This window comes from Podarcis vaucheri, assembly GCF_965113315.1.
Source record: "Podarcis vaucheri genome assembly, chromosome: 4".
Lineage (NCBI taxonomy): Eukaryota > Metazoa > Chordata > Lepidosauria > Squamata > Lacertidae > Podarcis > Podarcis vaucheri.
In genome coordinates, this window is record NC_138762.1 from 63,753,386 (window position 1) to 63,771,047 (window position 17,662).

Consider the following 17,662-nt stretch of genomic DNA (forward strand, 5'->3'; position numbering starts at 1 on the left):
CATTCCAGAGCTGCTGTACTTTGCTGCAGCTCTGCAAGTGCAGACTGAAAAGGGAAAGGAGAAATGTTGCCAGGTCAGCAAAGTAAAGGTAGAGATGTCATCACTAAAATGTTTTATTTTTGTAGCACAGTTTCTTTTCTTGGCTGTTCCGTGACTCGTTGCATTAAGCAGGAAAAACTTTGTTTCAGCTGGCCTTGCTTGCTATATCCAAATCACTGACATAGCCATTCCCACTTTAATGTGGTATATTAAAACTATCTTCCCCTTCTAAGCAAAGGTTGAATGGCCATCCGCCATGGATGCTTTAGTTGAGATTATTGTAGTGTAGGGGTTTGGACTAGATGACCCTTAGGGTGCCTTCCAACATTACAATTCTATGATTCTGTGAACAAGCCATCACATTTATTGCAGTATGTTCCCTTTATATTGTTTAGAAAAATATTGATCACACGTAGTAAATATTTACTAAATGAATTGACAAAACTAAGTATAATATTACAGAATGTGGTGGGCGGAAAACATTATCTTCTGTGGTCCTGGTTGGTGGAAGATAATTATCAAGGCAATAACATATGTAAACAAGAAGTATATATTTCAAATCCTCTGATGCTTCTGTTGTTACCATTACATTCTAATGGTATAAATAAAGGTAAAGGTACCCCTGACCGTTAGGTCCAGTCGCGGAATACTTTTCCACAAAAAACTTGTAGAGGAATTTGCAGCTTTAAATATACCGTATTTTTCGCTCTATAGGATGCACTTTTTCCCCTCCAAAAAAGAAGGGGAAATGTGTGTGCGTCCTGTAGAGCGAATGCAGGATCCTCGGCTTCGCCGCGAGACGCCTGACCTGGAAGCCGGAGGAGGAACAGAAGGGTCTCCTTCTGTTCCTTCTCCAGATTCGCTGAAGGGCGCTGCACCTTCTCCCTCTCTGCGCGGCGCCTCTCCTGTGAAGGAGAGGCGCTGTACAGAGAGAGAGAAGGCGCAGCGCCCCTTGAGCGGCGCGCCTGTCCAGCGAAGCTCGAGGAGGCACAGAAGGGTCTCCTTCTGTTCCTTCTCCAGCTTCGCTGAAGGGCGCTGCGCCTTCTCCCTCTCTGCACAGAGAGAGAAGGCACAGCGCCCCTTCAGCGACGCGCCTGTCCTGGCTTCTGCTTTAGCCCTGTGCAGCCTCTTCGGGCAGGGGGAGCCTTCATCCCGCTGCCCTGAAGAAGCTTGGCGCGGTTATCCCAGAAGCCAGAACAGCCACACGGTATCCCAGAAGCCAGATCCCTCTTGCTATTCTGGCTTCTGGGGTTCAGAATAAGTTTTTCTTATTTTCCACCTCCCAAAACTAGGTGCGCCCTATGGTCCGGTGCGCCCTATGGAGCAAAAAATATGGTATTTAACATTGGAGAATGATGGGCATAGTTAAGAATGTGTAAGATTTGTGTCAGTTAATGCTCATTTGAAGTACATACTTTACAGTGCAAACCTAATCATGTCTACTCAGAATTAAGCCCTGCTGAATTCACTGGGGCTTACACCCAAGAAAAGTAGGGTTAGGACTGCAGTCTAAGGCCTTGTGCCCCCACCACACCCCAGTACAAATAGCAATTAATCTTAATAAGCACTGCCTGTGTATCAATTTGTGTGTGTTGAAGTCTGGAAGGCAATTAACATTTCTTTACTACCTTTTATTAGTAAAGGACTATAATTGATGGCTAACTATAATTTTCCCCAACAACAAAGAATTTTGGTCTCTAAGGTAGATTTTACCTCCAGATGTGTAGTATGCCATACAAATATATTTTGAAGAATTCAAATGGTAGAAATAGGTCTATTTAAGTTGAATGTTTTGGTATTCACAATTTTATGATATAGAAAATAGATATCTGTAAAAATGTATCTTATCAATCATTAAATTATCACTTTTTTTGTGAAGGGTAAACAGCTTTTGGGCTCTTATCCTATTAGCCTAAGACTGAAAACTAGTGGATGTGATATTTTAAGAGAATAATTTTTGGCCCAGGGCTGCTTTCTCTTTGGGGCAACTTTCCTGGGGCCACATGCTACCAGTGGGTGGGACCAGAAACAAACATCAGTGGAGGAATGAACGTTGCATTTTACCTTTGTACAACAGACTGCTTTCTAGATATACTCCCACATCCTTCTCTATCAGAATTCAAGGGCACACTCCACATTCATGGATGGTGAGAAACAGGGCTGGTGTGGGATGTGGCCAAGGGGGGGGGGAGGCGTGTAGCTAAGAAGGAAGTGTGACATGGAGAGAGCCCTGAGGGCATTCTAGAGGCATTCAGTTCCACCAGCTTGAGATTACAGTGGTACCTTTGGTTACACACTTAATTCATTCCGGAAGTCCGTTCTTAACCTGAAACTGTTCTTAACCTGAAGCACCACTTTAGCCAATGGGGCCTCCCGCTGCTGCCGAGCTGCCGCCGCCGCGTGATTTCTGTTCTCATCCTGAAGCAAAGTTCTTAACCCGAGGTATTATTTCTGGGTTAGTGGAGTCTGTAACCTGAAGCGTATGTAACCTGAAGCGTATGTAACCCGAGGTACCACTGTACTTGCATATGTTTTAAGACAAAGCATTCTGCATAACCCAGACAGTCTTTTCCATGAGTCAAAACCGCTTATCTTCACACAAGGCACTCCTATTTTCCACTAGTTTTCCTACTCCAACAGATCTGAGATCTGCACTTTACAAAATGAAAGTTACCTACTGTGATTATTTTTAGTCAGCAGCATTGCATTTTCTGTAATACTATAACTGGAATAGTAACAGAGCAGGGAGAACCAAGAGTTTTGCTTTACTAAGAAGGGCTTCTAACAAAACAAGACTCCAATAATTATTTCTTGGAGAAGAGACACTGTACATTGTTTCTAGGTGGAAACCTGATTTTTGTATCTGAGACTCTAATAGGATAGGTCTTGTGCCCTGATATCACTGAACAAATACAAGTGAAATACAGTATTATATTTGTGGTTCTGCTATCCATGGTCTCAAGAACCATCTCAGCCACTGTACATAACAGTTTGCCTCCAGACTTTCCTGAGTGTAAATAAAAGCTGTGGAGCTGTCAGCATAATCTAAGCCAACATATTAAAATACTGTGCAGCCTTGGGCTTATTATGCAACCTGCAAGCCTAATCTTGTGATGGTGTGTGTTTGCACACACATACATGCAGAAGGTAGATAACAAATGCTGGAGAAGGAAAAAAAATGTGTGGTTTCTGAAGGTCACAGAATCTTTAATTTGTCTCTCCCCCCCCCCCACTTACTCAATTAAAGTATTAGTGGATGCATTGAATGATATAACAGAATGTGATATTATATACGTATATGGAATTAGAAGGAGTGAAAGCAGACACAGATTTCTGCCCCTCCAGCTCTGTAAAAGTGAATTGGATAGTATTAAATAAAACCTTTGGCTCATGGCTAATACTAAATATAATTTCTGTCTTAATGAAATTTTCATGTTTTGATTGAATTTCCATTTGAAGTAGTTACAAACATGTATCTGCAAAGCAGGCAAAAGTATTTTAACAAAAATGTGGCTGTCCAAAGGTAATTTGACTCTTTGCTACTCAAGTGGATGAGGTTATTTAGATTTCTTTTGTTTGTTTTTGTTTTTTAAAAAGGCAGATGCATAGAAAATTAACTTTCACAGCCCAGCTCATGGACACAATGACAATTCACACCTACTGTTTGGTACAGATTAAGAAGTTATTGCAGCGTGATGTGACTGAAACCGAAATTCAGCTTTATCTTGCAAAGTAAAATTGACAACTTGAGTAAAACCTTCCTCCCAGCATGGATCAATTTGTAGCTTTTCCTTCATTTAAGGCCGCAGTATTCTTTCTTCACCACCAAAATGGCAGTTATCATTCTTATAGCGCCTCACAACAGATTTCAATAAACTCCCGAAATCAGCAAGACATTTAAGTACGTTCTTGGCATCAGTTGAAGGAAGTGGTCTGAACAAAAATAATGAATGTACTTCAAACCTGAATTGGAAGCTAAAAAGAGAGACAGCTTGAAGAGTCCACGAGTTTACAACAGAAAATTCTTGCTGTTTCTCAGAATTACAGCAAAACTGCAGTTTTGGTTTATGAAATGCTGTGAATGTACTTGCCCTTTTTAAAAAGGCAGATGCTGAGAGCAGCTTTAAACATCTTATCTTGTAAAAACCTCTAATTGTGTTAGTGATTGTGGCTGAAAACTAGCTACCTGGCCCACCAAGAATCTCTGATTGCTGGGATGATACCCACAAATTATATCATGTAGGAATAAAATTGCATTGTGGGTAAATCCAAGGAACTGAGGAAGAGGCTGATGGCCCCTGTCACAGAGTGGGCAGAGCAGGCAGTCCCCCAGGGACCATGATCTAAAGGAAAGCACATGTCAGGAGGAGAAGCCAATCTAGAGGGAGATGTAATGGTTCTCTCCTATTCTAATGGAGGAAGTGAAACTACATTTATTTCTGTTAGAGAATGAGGGAAATATCCTATGCTAGTCATCTCTGGAGTGTCAAAAGGGGCTGGGGAGTTGTGGTCCAACAACTACTGAAAGGCCCCAGGTTAGCCAGCCCTGAACTATTAGCAATGGGTGAGAAAATCTAGCTAGTGAAAGTAAGTGAAGAGACTATCTGGGTCACCAGTTAAAAATCTGGATCAGTAAGGCTGTAATCCTATATCCCCTTTGTTGGAAATAAGCTCCACTTAACTCAATGCTGCTTACTTCTCTAAAGGCACAGGTTCAACTATAAATCATCTAATTTGTATCTCTAATTCCAAGCTTCTGTGACTTTTTGGGACTAATTATGTATTCTCTCAGATTTCATGGTGGTCTACTCATGTGAGCAGTGAACTCACTCAAGAGTCCGCATCTTTCCATTTAATTTATCTGAAACACTGACATGTCAATCTTCTTCTAAAAAAATAATAATCCCAGGGTGGCTCACATAAACTGATAAAACAGCAATAAATACAGTGAAACTTGTTATTTAAGAAAACCCCAACACTTCAGGAACCAGCAGAGCACATCAAAGTGAATAAAAAACAGCAGAATCAATAAAACCTAATTAATTAAAACAAGCCAAAGTAACATGTTTGTATGCCTAGACAACCTTCTCCTAATGCTTGGAGGGCATCAAATTTGGCATTCCACCCAAGCTAAGAGAAAGGGGAAAACTTGGGGGAATGGCTTCTGATGATGAATACAACCTGATAAGGAACAGGTGATCTTCCTGTTCCAGCATACTCTGCTGGACAAATTACGTAGTACACTACTCATGTGAGCAGTTTAATTGGACAATTCAGTCTCTGACATATAGTTAAAAGAAGCAACTCTGTGAAGCTAAGCAGGGTTGGGTCTGGAAAGCAACTGGTTGGGAGAACACCTGGAAACTTGTTCTGTACTCCTTAGGGGAAAGGTAGAATAGAAATGTAACAAGTAAAAACAGGGCACTGTACAAATGAAATACTCTGCAGGAAAATGTGCATCTGTTCTCAATACTTACCAAGACATAATTTAACTCCCAAAAAACCTTTATTTGAAGACTGGTAGTATATACCGTATTTTTCGCTCTATAGGACACACTTTTTCCCCTCCAAAATTGAAGGGGAAATGTGTGTGCGTCCTGTGGAGCGAATGCAGGCTCCTTGGCTTCAGGGCTGATTTACTTAAGAATGGATAAGTTTGATATTCTTGCAGTCCATGGGACTCTCAAGAGTCTCCTCCAGCACCATAATGCAAAAGCATCAATTCTTCGGCGATCAGACTTCTTTATGGTCCAGCTCTCACTTCCATACATCACTACTGGGAAAACCATAGCTTTAACTATACAGACCTTTGTTGGCAAGGTGATGTCTCTGCTTTTTAAGATGCTGTCTAGGTGTGTCATTGCTTTTCTCCCAAGAAGCAGACGTCTTTTAATTTCGTGACGGCTGTCACCATCTGCAGTGATCATGGAACCCAAGAAAATAAAATCTCTCACTGCCTCTATTTCTTCCCCTTCTATTTGCCAGGAGGTGATGGGTCCAGTGGCCATGATCTTCATTTTTTTGATGTTGAGCTTCAGACCATATTTTTCACTCTCCTCTTTCACCCTCATTAGAAGGTTCTTTAATTCCTCCTCACTTTCTGCCATCAAGGTTGTGTCATCTGCATATATGAGGTTAATATTTCTTCTGGCAATCTTAATTCTGGTTTGGGATTAATCCAGTCCAGCTTTTTGCATGATGAATTCTGCATATAAGTTAAATAAACAGGGAGACAATATACAGTCTTGTCGTACTCCTTTCCCAATTTTGAACCAATCAGTTGTTCCATATCCAGTTCTAACTGTAGCTTCTTGTCCCACATAGAGATTTCTCAGCAGACAGATGAGGTGATCAGGCACTCCCATTTCTTTAAGAACTTGCCATAGAATTTAGTCCAAAGTAAATAGACATAGAATTGGAGCCTTAGGCACATTTGGACTCCGACCAATCATAGATAGCTCTTAAAGTTTGTCCCCAAGTTGGTTTTATAATTAAAATGTTTAATTAAATGGCAAATGAAAGTACTGCAAAATACTGCAAAATATCCAGAAAGAAAATATCACTAATTAAGCTGCAATTCTTTACCCATTTACCTTGTGGTAAAACCTGTTTGGCATGATGGGACTTCCTTCAGATTTTCACGGTAAGCTTGAGCTATGAATCCTGTTGTGTTTTCTAGGAAAGTGTGCACCTAGGTAGATGGAGAGAGAGCAGTAGATAAAAGGATACTCTAAAAAGCAGTGATCACAATGATACAATTATTTTGTTAGTATATGTTGCTCATAATGTCACTTCACTAAATAAACCATTTAGTCTTACATCTCTAGAGACTTCAACGGAACAAAACAGGTCAAAATTCCTATGTACCATCAGAGGTATCAAAAATGACAAATCCTGTTGTCATTTTTAGCCATTTAAAATGTGGAATGACACAAATATACGCACTTTCTCCTTGACATATTGGCCTATACAGTCCATTGGGTTTTAATATTTTCCAGGATCCTGATATATATATGGCAATGGATACATAAACTCCATCAACACACAGATGAAGTCCTGCAACTCTACTCTGTTATCTGCTAGAGGTTAAGCCAAATACAACACAAATATCAGGTTCACACTTGACTAAGGAATAGAGCAAGGCAGATGAGTTATTGGGGTATTGAGACATCTCATAATAAATGATTTCAACCCTTTTAGAAAACACTATATAAATAGGGAATTTTTCCATTGGTCCCAAGTGAGCTGTGCCTATTATTTTACATGGATTTACTTTACAGTATTTTGTTTATTGCTTCCCTTAACTGCCACTCGGCATCCCCACTCAAATCTATTTCCTCTGGAGCAGAGCAGCAATTTTGTCATCTTAGGGTAGTTTTGTCATTGTTCATTTCATGTTTTTGTAGGTAGGACAAGCCAAGAGATTTTATAGATTTGTGTCAACCAGCCAAAGCATATAATATATATATTTTTCTGTTCTGAAATTGTAAAGCTAGTCAGACGTTTTCTCTCTTTTCTTTTCATGTGTGTTTTCCCCCCATTTGTTATTCAGCTGATAACATTTTGATGTGGAGATCAAAGAGTTAATATGCTTTTGAATTGTGGAATGACTCAGATTTCCCCTTCAGTGTTTTGTTTTTTTTTTAAGGGTGCTGTGTGGGTGTAAGGTAGGAAAAAAGCACCAGGAGAATGGATACACTAATTGGGGTTTTCACCTGCTGTGAGTCTAATTGAATACAATGCTTTATTTGTTACTGAAGGAGAAAGAAGATTATGCAAAGTGTCAGAATTTCAGACTAGTTTTTATACTCCTAGTACTTGGTAACAATGCATGGGAAAAGAAGACAGAATGTGCCAAAGGACAGCTTCAATTTACTATTAAGGTGGACTGGGAATTGAAAGCTCTTATTGAAGCTGACTGCTGCTCACGTTCTCAGTAGCAGTTACTTCAGAATGCTTTGTCTCAGGTTTCATTACTTCAGAGGCAATCTGATTCTCCTTATTTCTGTGGGATTAGGAAGAAATATGTAAACATAATTAAAAATAGATTTCTAGATCTTTTAGTTATTTTAGTATTTTGTGTGTAAATACATAGTAAAGTGGAGCAGTGGTCGATATTTCTCCTTAAACTAGTAATAGAAATGGAAATGAATGAGCAAATATAGTGTTATAAAGATTACTGAAAGGAGGAGAGGGCATCATTCAAATTCATCCCTGAGCTCAAGCAAAATATTGCAGACATTCTGGTAAAACATGTAACCCAGTTTCACTTTTCCCTTCAACTTTCACACAAGAAAGAAGAACTATGGGAATGCTAGTTAGCATATTGTTATGATCCCACACGTCATCCTAAATTCCCAGAATGATTTAAAATACATTAAAACTTAAAATTACAAAAAAATACAATCACAAAAGGAGGATAGGTCCTGAATAATACTTCTCAGATGTTAAAAGCCATGGTAAAGAGGTACAATTCAGCATTTGTGAAAACTGTATAATAAAGTCGCTGGATATACCTCAGTGGGGTTGGGACTTCCACAACTTAGGGACTCGCATAGAAAACATGCTGGCCTTTACTCCCCCAGATTTCTGAGGGCAGCAAAACTAGCAAGAGGGTTTCCTCTGCCAATCTTAACACTTGAGAGTGTTTGTAAGGAAGTTGGTGGTCTTTCAGATATTTGGGGCCTGAGCCATTTACATAACAAATGCCTGGTGTGATGGCTTCCAAAGACCCTACTTTATTTGTGGTGAACTTATTTCTTTGTTTCCTTATGGGAAGACCACAAATACACAATCCTGTATATGGAAGTTTATTAATGTTTAGTGTTTTATTATGTTTTATATATGTTGGAAGCTGCCCAGAGTGGCTGGGGCAACCCAGAAAGATGTGTGGGGTATAATTAGCAAAATTATCATTATGGAATGGGATGTCCCTATTTTCATTGGATAAATGTTGGAGAGTATGCAGAAAATCTGAGCTTGATGGTGTTACTTTCATAAGATACATGGCCTTAGACTTTGATGGAGCTGTTGGGGAGGTTTTTCCTTAGCAGTAGCCATTATTAATGTCTTCTAGGTGCCTTCACCCAAAGCTGCCTTTAGTTGCCCATAGAGACAATGGAGAGACCAGGGGGCAGCATTATCAAGTCTTGATAGATTTCTATAGATTTAATTAATTTAAATATTTGCATTCTGCCCTTCTACCCAGCACTGATCTACAGGTTGACTTACAGAAATGTTAAAAGTATAGAAAATAATGAAAGTTTACAAAAAACCAATACACAGAATTTAAAAAGAATCTATTGCTGGCAAATAATTCAGGAAAAATAAACATGTTTAACAACATCAACACTTCACAGTTTATATAGCCCCTCAGGAAAAGTATCATAGCCTTATGCTGTAAAGTCATTAAACTCTCTAGAGGTTCCCATAATCTCAGTGCCACTGTGAAACAGGCCCTGTCTTGCATGGCATCATATGTAATGCCAGATGGGGAGTGTGGCGGGTAAAGCCATCGATACTGCTCTTCAGTGTAGAAAACATTGAGCTAGATGGTCCCCTTGGTATAAGGCAGTTTCCTATGCTCCTAGTGATTTGATTCCTTGATTACAAGTGTCTATTTTTAAGTCCTTTATGGAAACTAATTTATTGTTTCATAAAATTTATACACTGTTTGGTTATTAAAAAAGACCCTCAACGTTGTTTGCTAAGCATGAAGTCTGCTGTTTCAATATGGTGGCCTTTGAACTGATTCCACCCCACCCAATATACATAGAGGTTCTGCTGCATATGTTGTATTTATTTGCAAGGATTCACACTCTCTTCTATGAAATGAAATGTTTTGTGTATATACAAGAACTTTCCACTTGTGAAGAGTTCTTCTGGTCATAGAAGAGATCAGGATAGCATCTGCAGAATAGAGATCAGGATTTGAATAGTGTACATGTGAATCTGTGCTGCTATACCATGGGTAGGCAAACTAAGGCCCAGGGGCCGGATCTGGCCCAATTGCTTTCTCAATCCGGCCCGTGGACGGTCTAGGAATCAGCATGTTTTTACATGGGTAGAATGTGTCCTTTTATTTAAAATGCATCTCTGGGTTATTTGTGGGGCCTGCCTGGTGTTTTTGCATGAGTAGAATGTGTGCTTTTATTTCAAATGCACCTCTGGGTTATTTGTGGGGCATAGTAATTAATTCATTTCTCCACCCCCCCTAAAAAATATAGTCCGGCCCCCCACAAGGTCTGAGGGACAGTGGACCGGCCCCCTGCTGAAAAAGTTTCCTGACCCCTGTGCCAGACCATTGCTCCTCTTCTGATGATATTATGAGTTTGGGAGAGTGACAAACTCTCCATAATATCTAGATTCAATAAAGAACTAAAATTCCTGAAGTTAGCAAAGTTTGGTTAATTAAAACTAAGCCAAGCCTTGTTGCATTCAGTTTAGGATCACAAGCTCAGGCAGCTTCACATAACTAGCTTAGGGTGAGCCAAGTTGTTAACGTAACAAAAGGTGTTGATGGTCCATCTAAGACAGGGGTATGCAACCTAAGACCGGGGGACCAGATGCGGCCCAATCGCCTTCTCAATCCGACCCGCCGACGGTCCGGGAATCAGCATGTTTTTACATGAGTAGAATGTGTCCTTTTATTTAAAATGCATCTCTGGATTATTTGTGGGGCATAGGAATTTGTTCATAATTTTTTTCAAAATATAGTCCAGCCCAGCACATGGTCTGAGGGACAGTGGACCAGCCCATGGCTGAGAAAGGTTGCTGGCCCCTGATCTAAGAGGAATCCTTGGGCCTGGGCACACAGGTTGCTAAGGTGGTTGTATGTGTGTGAGTGAGAGAGAAGTGACAAGAAAAGTGTGTCTTTAGCAAGGTGTGCTGAGAAGAACCATTTTGGCAAGGTGGCTGAAGGGAGGCTGGGAAAGTTGCCTTGAATTCCAGTGCTGCACTGCTGTGGTGACCATGCTGTATGATCTGTATTCCCTCTATGTAGACTAAAGTGGTGAATATGTGAATAAATCATTTTTCTTAAAGCTACGACAGGCTCCGCCATGTCTTCAGTTCTCCAAAGTAGCAAAGACTTTGATTGAGGGCAAGGACCCCTGGAATACTGTGCCTGGCTCAGCAGGAATTGGGGTGGCCTGTAACAATATGTAGCAGTATGCTGCTGTTGCTGCCTGCGTGAGTGTTGGGAGGACCGCTCCCTTTCCTGCTAACTCCATCTGGCCTAGGGGGCGGAGCCTGCACTCATCGCCACAGCTTGAGAGCCTCCATCAAGGCCTCTGGGACACTGCTGCTGTTGCTGCCTCCTTGAGTGTTGGGAGGACCGCTCCCTCTCCTGCCAATTCCATCTGGCCTAGGGGGCGGGGCCTGCACTCACCACTACAGTTTAGAGGCCTGAGCAGCTACCTGCAGCAAGTGACAAAATGGTTTTAAATGTTTTAACTGCTTTTAATTTGCTGCACCTTAAATGGTGGTGGTTGTTTTTTATAATGTTTTATAATTTTATTTCTGCTTGCGGTTGGTTAAGTATTTAGTTAGGGTGGGGAATAGTTTAATTTTAGCACTATTGTTTTTTGCTGTGCTTCTATTTTTATTATTCTGTTAAGTTATTATATAGTTTGTATTTTGCCTTTTAAGGGGAAGGGTCAGGGCTGCCTGGGAGTGGGCCTCGGCCAATAGAATGGCTGGGGCAGGTTCCACAGGAGGGAATGTATTGGGACACCCGATCTCAGTGATCACGGGCCGGAGGAGGAGTTACGCTAAGACCAGACCATGTCATTACCAAGGAGGCAGGTTTAGTCGTTGTTTGAGGACTATCCCTGCTTCCAGGTCTGGTCCTGACCGGAAGGATACTGAAATCAGCAAGGGAAACCCACATGACCTGAAAGTGTTGCTGTGCAATGCCAGGTCAATGATGAATAAAACCACTGCCATCCACGACCTGATTGTGGATGGAGGATTTGACCTGGCATGTGTGACAGAGACCTGGTTGGATGAGGCAGATGGGCCTGTCCTTGCCGCTGCTTGCCCACCAGGTTTCTCTTACGCACAGCAACCCAGGTCATGTGGGCGGGGGGGGGGGGTTGCAGTGATTTTTAGGAAGTCATTAGTCTGCACCAGACGTCCTATTGGGAAGACCCAGTTCTCTGAGTGCATGTTCTGGAAGTTGGACAATAAGGGCAGTACAGGATTCCTATTGGTGTACCGACCTCCCCGCTGCACCAAGGATTCCCTGCCCGAGCTGCTTCAGGTCGTGGCGGATATGCTCCTGGAGACACTTAGCTTGGTTGTCCTGGGGGATTTTAACACCCATGCTGACACGACCTTACAAGGGCCCGCTCGGGACTTCGTGGAAAGCATGGCCTCCATGGGGCTGTCCCTGAATAAGTTTGGCCCAATTCATAGCCACGGACATGCCTTAGACTTGGTGTTTACCTCTACGGATGTTGGTGATCTGACATTAACTAAAAGCGAAACAAAAGAAGTGCCATGGTCAGATCACTTCCTGGTGCAACTGGACTTCTCCACGACCCTTCCCTCTGCAGGGAGGTGGGACTGATCCAGATGGTCCACCCCCGCCACTTAATGGATCCAATTGGCTTCCAGAGAGTGGTAGGGGATGTTTTATCCCAAGTTGATGGCCTTTCAGCTGATTCCCTGGTGGCCCGCTGGAATGCGGAGTTAACCAGGGCTATTGATTGTCTGGCTCCGAAGCGCCCTCTCCGATTGCATGGAGCCTGGACAGCCCCGTGGTTTTCCCCGGAGCTGAGGGTGATGAAACAATCGTTGAGACGGCTAGGGCGCTGGTGGCGGAAAACTCATTCTGAATCAGACCGGACACGGGCTAGAGCTCAACGTCGAGTCTACCAAGTGGCAATGGCGACGGCGAAGAGGGCCTTCTTCACCGCCTCCATTGCATCTGCAGAAAACAGCAGCAGGAGACTTTTTCAGGTGGTTCGCAATCTATCAGAACCACCTGCACCACTGGGGCCTGGTAGGGACCCCAAGATCTCCTGCAATGCTTTTGCAAAGTTTTTTGCAGATAAAGTCGCTCAGATTCAGAAGGAGGTAGACTCCACCGTGGGAGCAGGGCCAGGGTGGGAGAGTGCTAGAGTTCTGTCTAGTCCTGTTACATGGGATCAATTCCAATCTGTTACCTCCGAGGATGTGGACAGGCTGCTTGGACAAGTGAAACCGACCACCTGTCTCCTTGATCCTTTCCCATCCTGGCTGATAAAAGCGAGCCGGGAAGGGCTGAGCGATGGGCTCTGTGGGGTGGTGAATGCTTCCCTCTGTGAGGGAGCCTTCCCAGACCCACTGAAAGAGGCGGTCATTAAACCGCTTCTTAAAAAAACATCTGTAGACCCAGCCAATTTGGCCAACTATCACCCAGTCTCAAACTTACCATTCTTGGGCACGGTGATTGAGCGGGTGGTTGCTGAACTACTCCAAGCACGCCTGGAGGAAATGGACCATTTGGATCCCTTCCAATCGGGATTCAGGCCTCACCATGGGACTGAAACTGCCTTGGTCGCGCTGGTTGATGATCTCCGGCGGGCTAGGGACAAAGGTGAGAGCTGTTTCCTAGTCCTGCTGGATCTCTCAGAGGTCTTTGACACCATCGACAATAAAATCCTTCTGGACCGTCTAGAGGGGCTGGGAGCTGGGGGCACTGTTATACGGTGGTTCCGCTCCTTTCTCCTGGGCCGTGTCCAGAAAGTGGGGGGGGGATGAGTGTTCAGACCCCTGGGCTCTCACTTGTGGGGTGCCTCAGGGTTCCGTCCTCTCCCCCATGCTTTTTAATATCTATATGAAACCGCTGGGAGAGAGCATCAGGGGGTTTGGGCTGGGTGTTCATCAGTATGCAGATGACACCCAGCTCTACCTCTCCTTTAAATCAGAACCAGTGAAGGCCGTGAAGGTCCTGTGTGAGTGACTGGAGGCTGTTGGAGGATGGATGGCGGCTAACAGATTGAGGTTGAATCCTGACAAGACAGAAGTACTGTTTTTGGGGGACAGGGGGCGGGCAGGTGTGGGGGATTCCCTGGTCCTGAATGGAGTAACTGTACCACTGAATGAGCAGGTGCGCAGCCTGGGAGTCATTTTGGACTCACAGCTGTCCATGGAGGCACAGGTTAATTCTGTGTCCAGGGCAGCTGTCTACCAGCTCCAGCTGGTACACAGGCTAAGACCCTACCTGCCCACGGACTGTCTTGCCAGAGTGGTGCATGCTCTAGTTATCTCCCGCTTGGACTACTGCAATGCGCTCTACGTGGGGCTACCTTTGAAGGTGACCCGGAAACTGCAATTAATCCAGAATGCGGCAGCTAGACTGGTGACTGGGAGTGGCCGCCGGGACCACATAACACCGGTTCTGAGAGATCTGTATTGGCTCCCAGTACGTTTCCGAGCACAATTCAAAGTGTTGGTGCTGACCTTTAAAGCCCTAAACGGCCTTGGTCCAGTATACCTGAAGGAGCGTCTCCACCCCCATCGTTCAGCCCGGACACTGAGATCCAGCGCCGAGGGCCTTCTGGCGGTTCCCTCATTGCGAGAAGTAAGGTTACAGGGAACCAGGCAGAGGGCCTTCTCGGTAGTGGCGCCTGCCCTGTGGAACACCCTCCCAGCAGATGTCAAAGCAATAAACAACTATTTTACTTTTAAAAGACAACTGAAGGCAGCCCTCTTTAGGGAAGTTTTTAATGTCTGATGTTGTACTGTTTTTAATATTCAGTTGGAAGCTGCCCAGAGTGGCTGGGGGAACCCAGCCAGATGGGCGGGGTATAAATAATAAATTATTATTATTATTATTATTATTATTATTATTATTATTATTATTATTATTATCATTATAGCAGTGCGGTCTTTCTTTAGTGCTAGCTAAAATACAGTATAAAGACTGATTTGGTGATATTTGTTTTAATGAATCAAAAAAAGACCTTGCAACATGTATGGTTAAATGGAAACACTGCTAAATAACAGTTTATCATGACTGATTTGGGATTCTAGATATATGTTGGAGCAATCCAATTTCAGATACGGAAATAAAAGCTGAACAGTATTTAGCTATTCTCCACACTTAGACTCAGACTGATGCACATTTAGACTCAGAGTGCTCAAGATGTTGACCATAGCTCTCTTTCAGATTGGTGATTCACTGGAGTAGACAGTTGTGAATAGATCCATACAACCTTTCCCTGCCACAGTGAGGTTACTTTTTAACCTAAGCTCATATCTGCACCTGCAGGTTTGTACTGCTCTAATTCTTATCAAACATGCAGTTTGCACGGTGGCACACACACACCCTACTTCCGCCTACACTGAATGCAGGGTGTAAATCATTATTTCAACACAGGTGATAGCACTCAGGATACAGTATTGTCATGCACTGCATCTTTCCCACACCTTTCCTATTAGGCTGAGCTCAACTATATAGAGTAGACAGCTGTCTGGAATGAGGCAAGGGGCATCTGCCAGGAAAAAAGCAGCATGCAAGTCTAGGCTCTTGGACGGTTTCTACCTTGGTCAACTCACTGCCCTGAATGTGTCCCAGAATTGTCTCTAATGTTGGAGAGAGTTTGGGTACAATACTCTCATTTCCATAGAAATGCCCTTGTTCTGTCTGTGTGAACAGCACAGAGTGAGTGGCATGCTACTGCATGTTGGCTTTCTCTTAGTGAGAGTCGGAGTTGGAACCCAGCAGATCCATACTCGTCCAGAAGGTTTATTATCACAGAAGAATTCAAAGGCGCACAAACCCTTCCCTTAGAGGTCACAGTGGGTATCCTCTTGGACCATACCAAGCATGCATTATCTGTCATGCCTGGGAGATATTGCCAATCTATTCCCATTACATGCTCAAGTGGCCTCCAAAGATTATCAATTCAGAGCAATTTAAGCATTCATGTTACTCATACTTTACATGAAAGTACTTTTTCTCCTTATCACTGTTGCAGCAGTATAAGCTAAAATTCTTATAAACCATGCACACCCCAAAGCCACAAAGTCTTGTGGCATTTGAAAGACTTAACAGGGTGAAACTAAGTAATGCAACAAAGTTAATGTATATGTTATACAGTTTACCTTTATGTTGAAATGGCAATAAAAACGTGTGTTTTTCGTGGGGGGGGGAGACTGTGGCATAAGCTTTCATGGACTGCAGTCCTTTTGCATTCCTAAAAATTAACCTAATGAAAACATGGAGGATTCAAGAGGACCATATGCACTCTCATTTCGCTTTTCTTGCATTTTAAATGGAGTGTGGTGGAGTCTCCTACTTTGGAGGTCTTTAAGCAGAGGCTTGACAACCATATGTCAGGAGTGCTCTGATGGTGTTTCCTGCTTGGCAGGGGGTTGGACTCGATGGCCCTTGTGGTCTCTTCCAACTCTATGATTCTATGATTCTAAAGATTGCGTGGGGGAAGGATAGAAAGAGAAATGGCTTTGAGTAGGTGGGGAGCGCGGTATGACTTATTGAAGTTGTGTTACAGATGCAGAATAAAGAGGTTATATCTGAAGTAGTTGGACATTTTACATCCGGAACAGCGCGTCGTTTTAAAAACGTCTCCTTCCATTCCCACATTTCCCCTGTGTTCCGCTGTTGCCCTCTCCAATCTTTTAACCGAAGAACGCAAGGTCAGAAAAGGCTGGAGCTTAAAGCGTAATAATGAAATCAGACCTCAGTGAATTAATTCTTTGTGCCTACGAGTTTCCCCTTTTTTTCCTCCTTTCTCTGTCATCTCCTACGTTTCAGGAGGAGCCACCCCCAGTCCCCTTGCTCCAGTGCTCGCTTCTGTTCCATGAGATCATTTGCGCTTCGGTCCTTTCGCCTCGTCCTGGCATTCTTCGGAGGCACGCCGGATGGCATCTTTTGGTTCTACCTTAAATAAACCCCTCCGCTTCCCATGCAAACGGTGCCATTTCTTTGGAGTTCTCCGCTTGTTGTTTGCAGGTTCAATAGGTGGAGCCGAGGCAGCGAGAGCTCCGCCCTGTCTAGCCCTGCAGCCTTCCCTCCCACTTCGCTTCTCTTACGCCCTTAGCACGAGAATGCTACTCTCACCGCAGTGCAATTCGCTGCTTCGCGCCGGGCTGGCTTAGTTTTGCGTGAGGTTACAAACACAAGACACACAAACAAACAAACACACACACCCAGAGTCTAGGAATCTTCTCCATCGTCCTTTCCTTTTCCCTCCCTCTTTGGAATCTCTGATCAGTTCACGGCGATGAGGGAGCAACTCAAAAGGTAAGTTTAATTATTATTCAAACCCGTCCTTTTTTCCTATTCTTTTTCAATGAAAACCTCGCACTTGTCGAGGCTTGTGTGCTGCTGGCAAGCCAGGGTAGTTAAAGGCAAATTAAACTTCTGAAGACGTCTTTGCATTGGGAATTTACAGCTTGAGCGTCCTCCCTGCCAGCTGTTTTCTCTTGTTCTCAGTGCAGGTGCTTGTAGCTGGCTGGAGCATGCCAGGGTTTAACCCTTTCTCCCACGGCTGTAGACTTTGAAGATGAAAGATTTCTTCTCCCCGGTGCGGAGGCGGCTGGGTGGGGGTTTTGTTTTTAATTCGTGAGAGAGAGAGAGTACTACACACAGAGAGGGGGGGGGCTGGGAATT

The 17,662-nt window shown here is 43.4% G+C and overlaps 1 protein-coding gene across 13 annotated transcripts in view; it reads left to right on the forward strand.

The window, feature by feature from the left end:
* DMD (dystrophin) overlaps window positions 1–17,662 on the forward strand; it is a 1,048,023-nt gene that overhangs the window by 942,408 nt on the left and 87,953 nt on the right. Inside the window, exon 1 of one of the 13 annotated variants that reach the window (XM_082219921.1) lies at window positions 17,077–17,293. The exons of the other annotated variants lie outside the window; for them this stretch is intronic. Coding sequence (XP_082076047.1) covers window positions 17,274–17,293 — 20 coding nt within the window. The 5' untranslated portion in view covers window positions 17,077–17,273. Of the gene's footprint in view, window positions 1–17,076; window positions 17,294–17,662 lie in introns of those variants that run through there. 13 annotated transcript variants of the gene reach the window in all.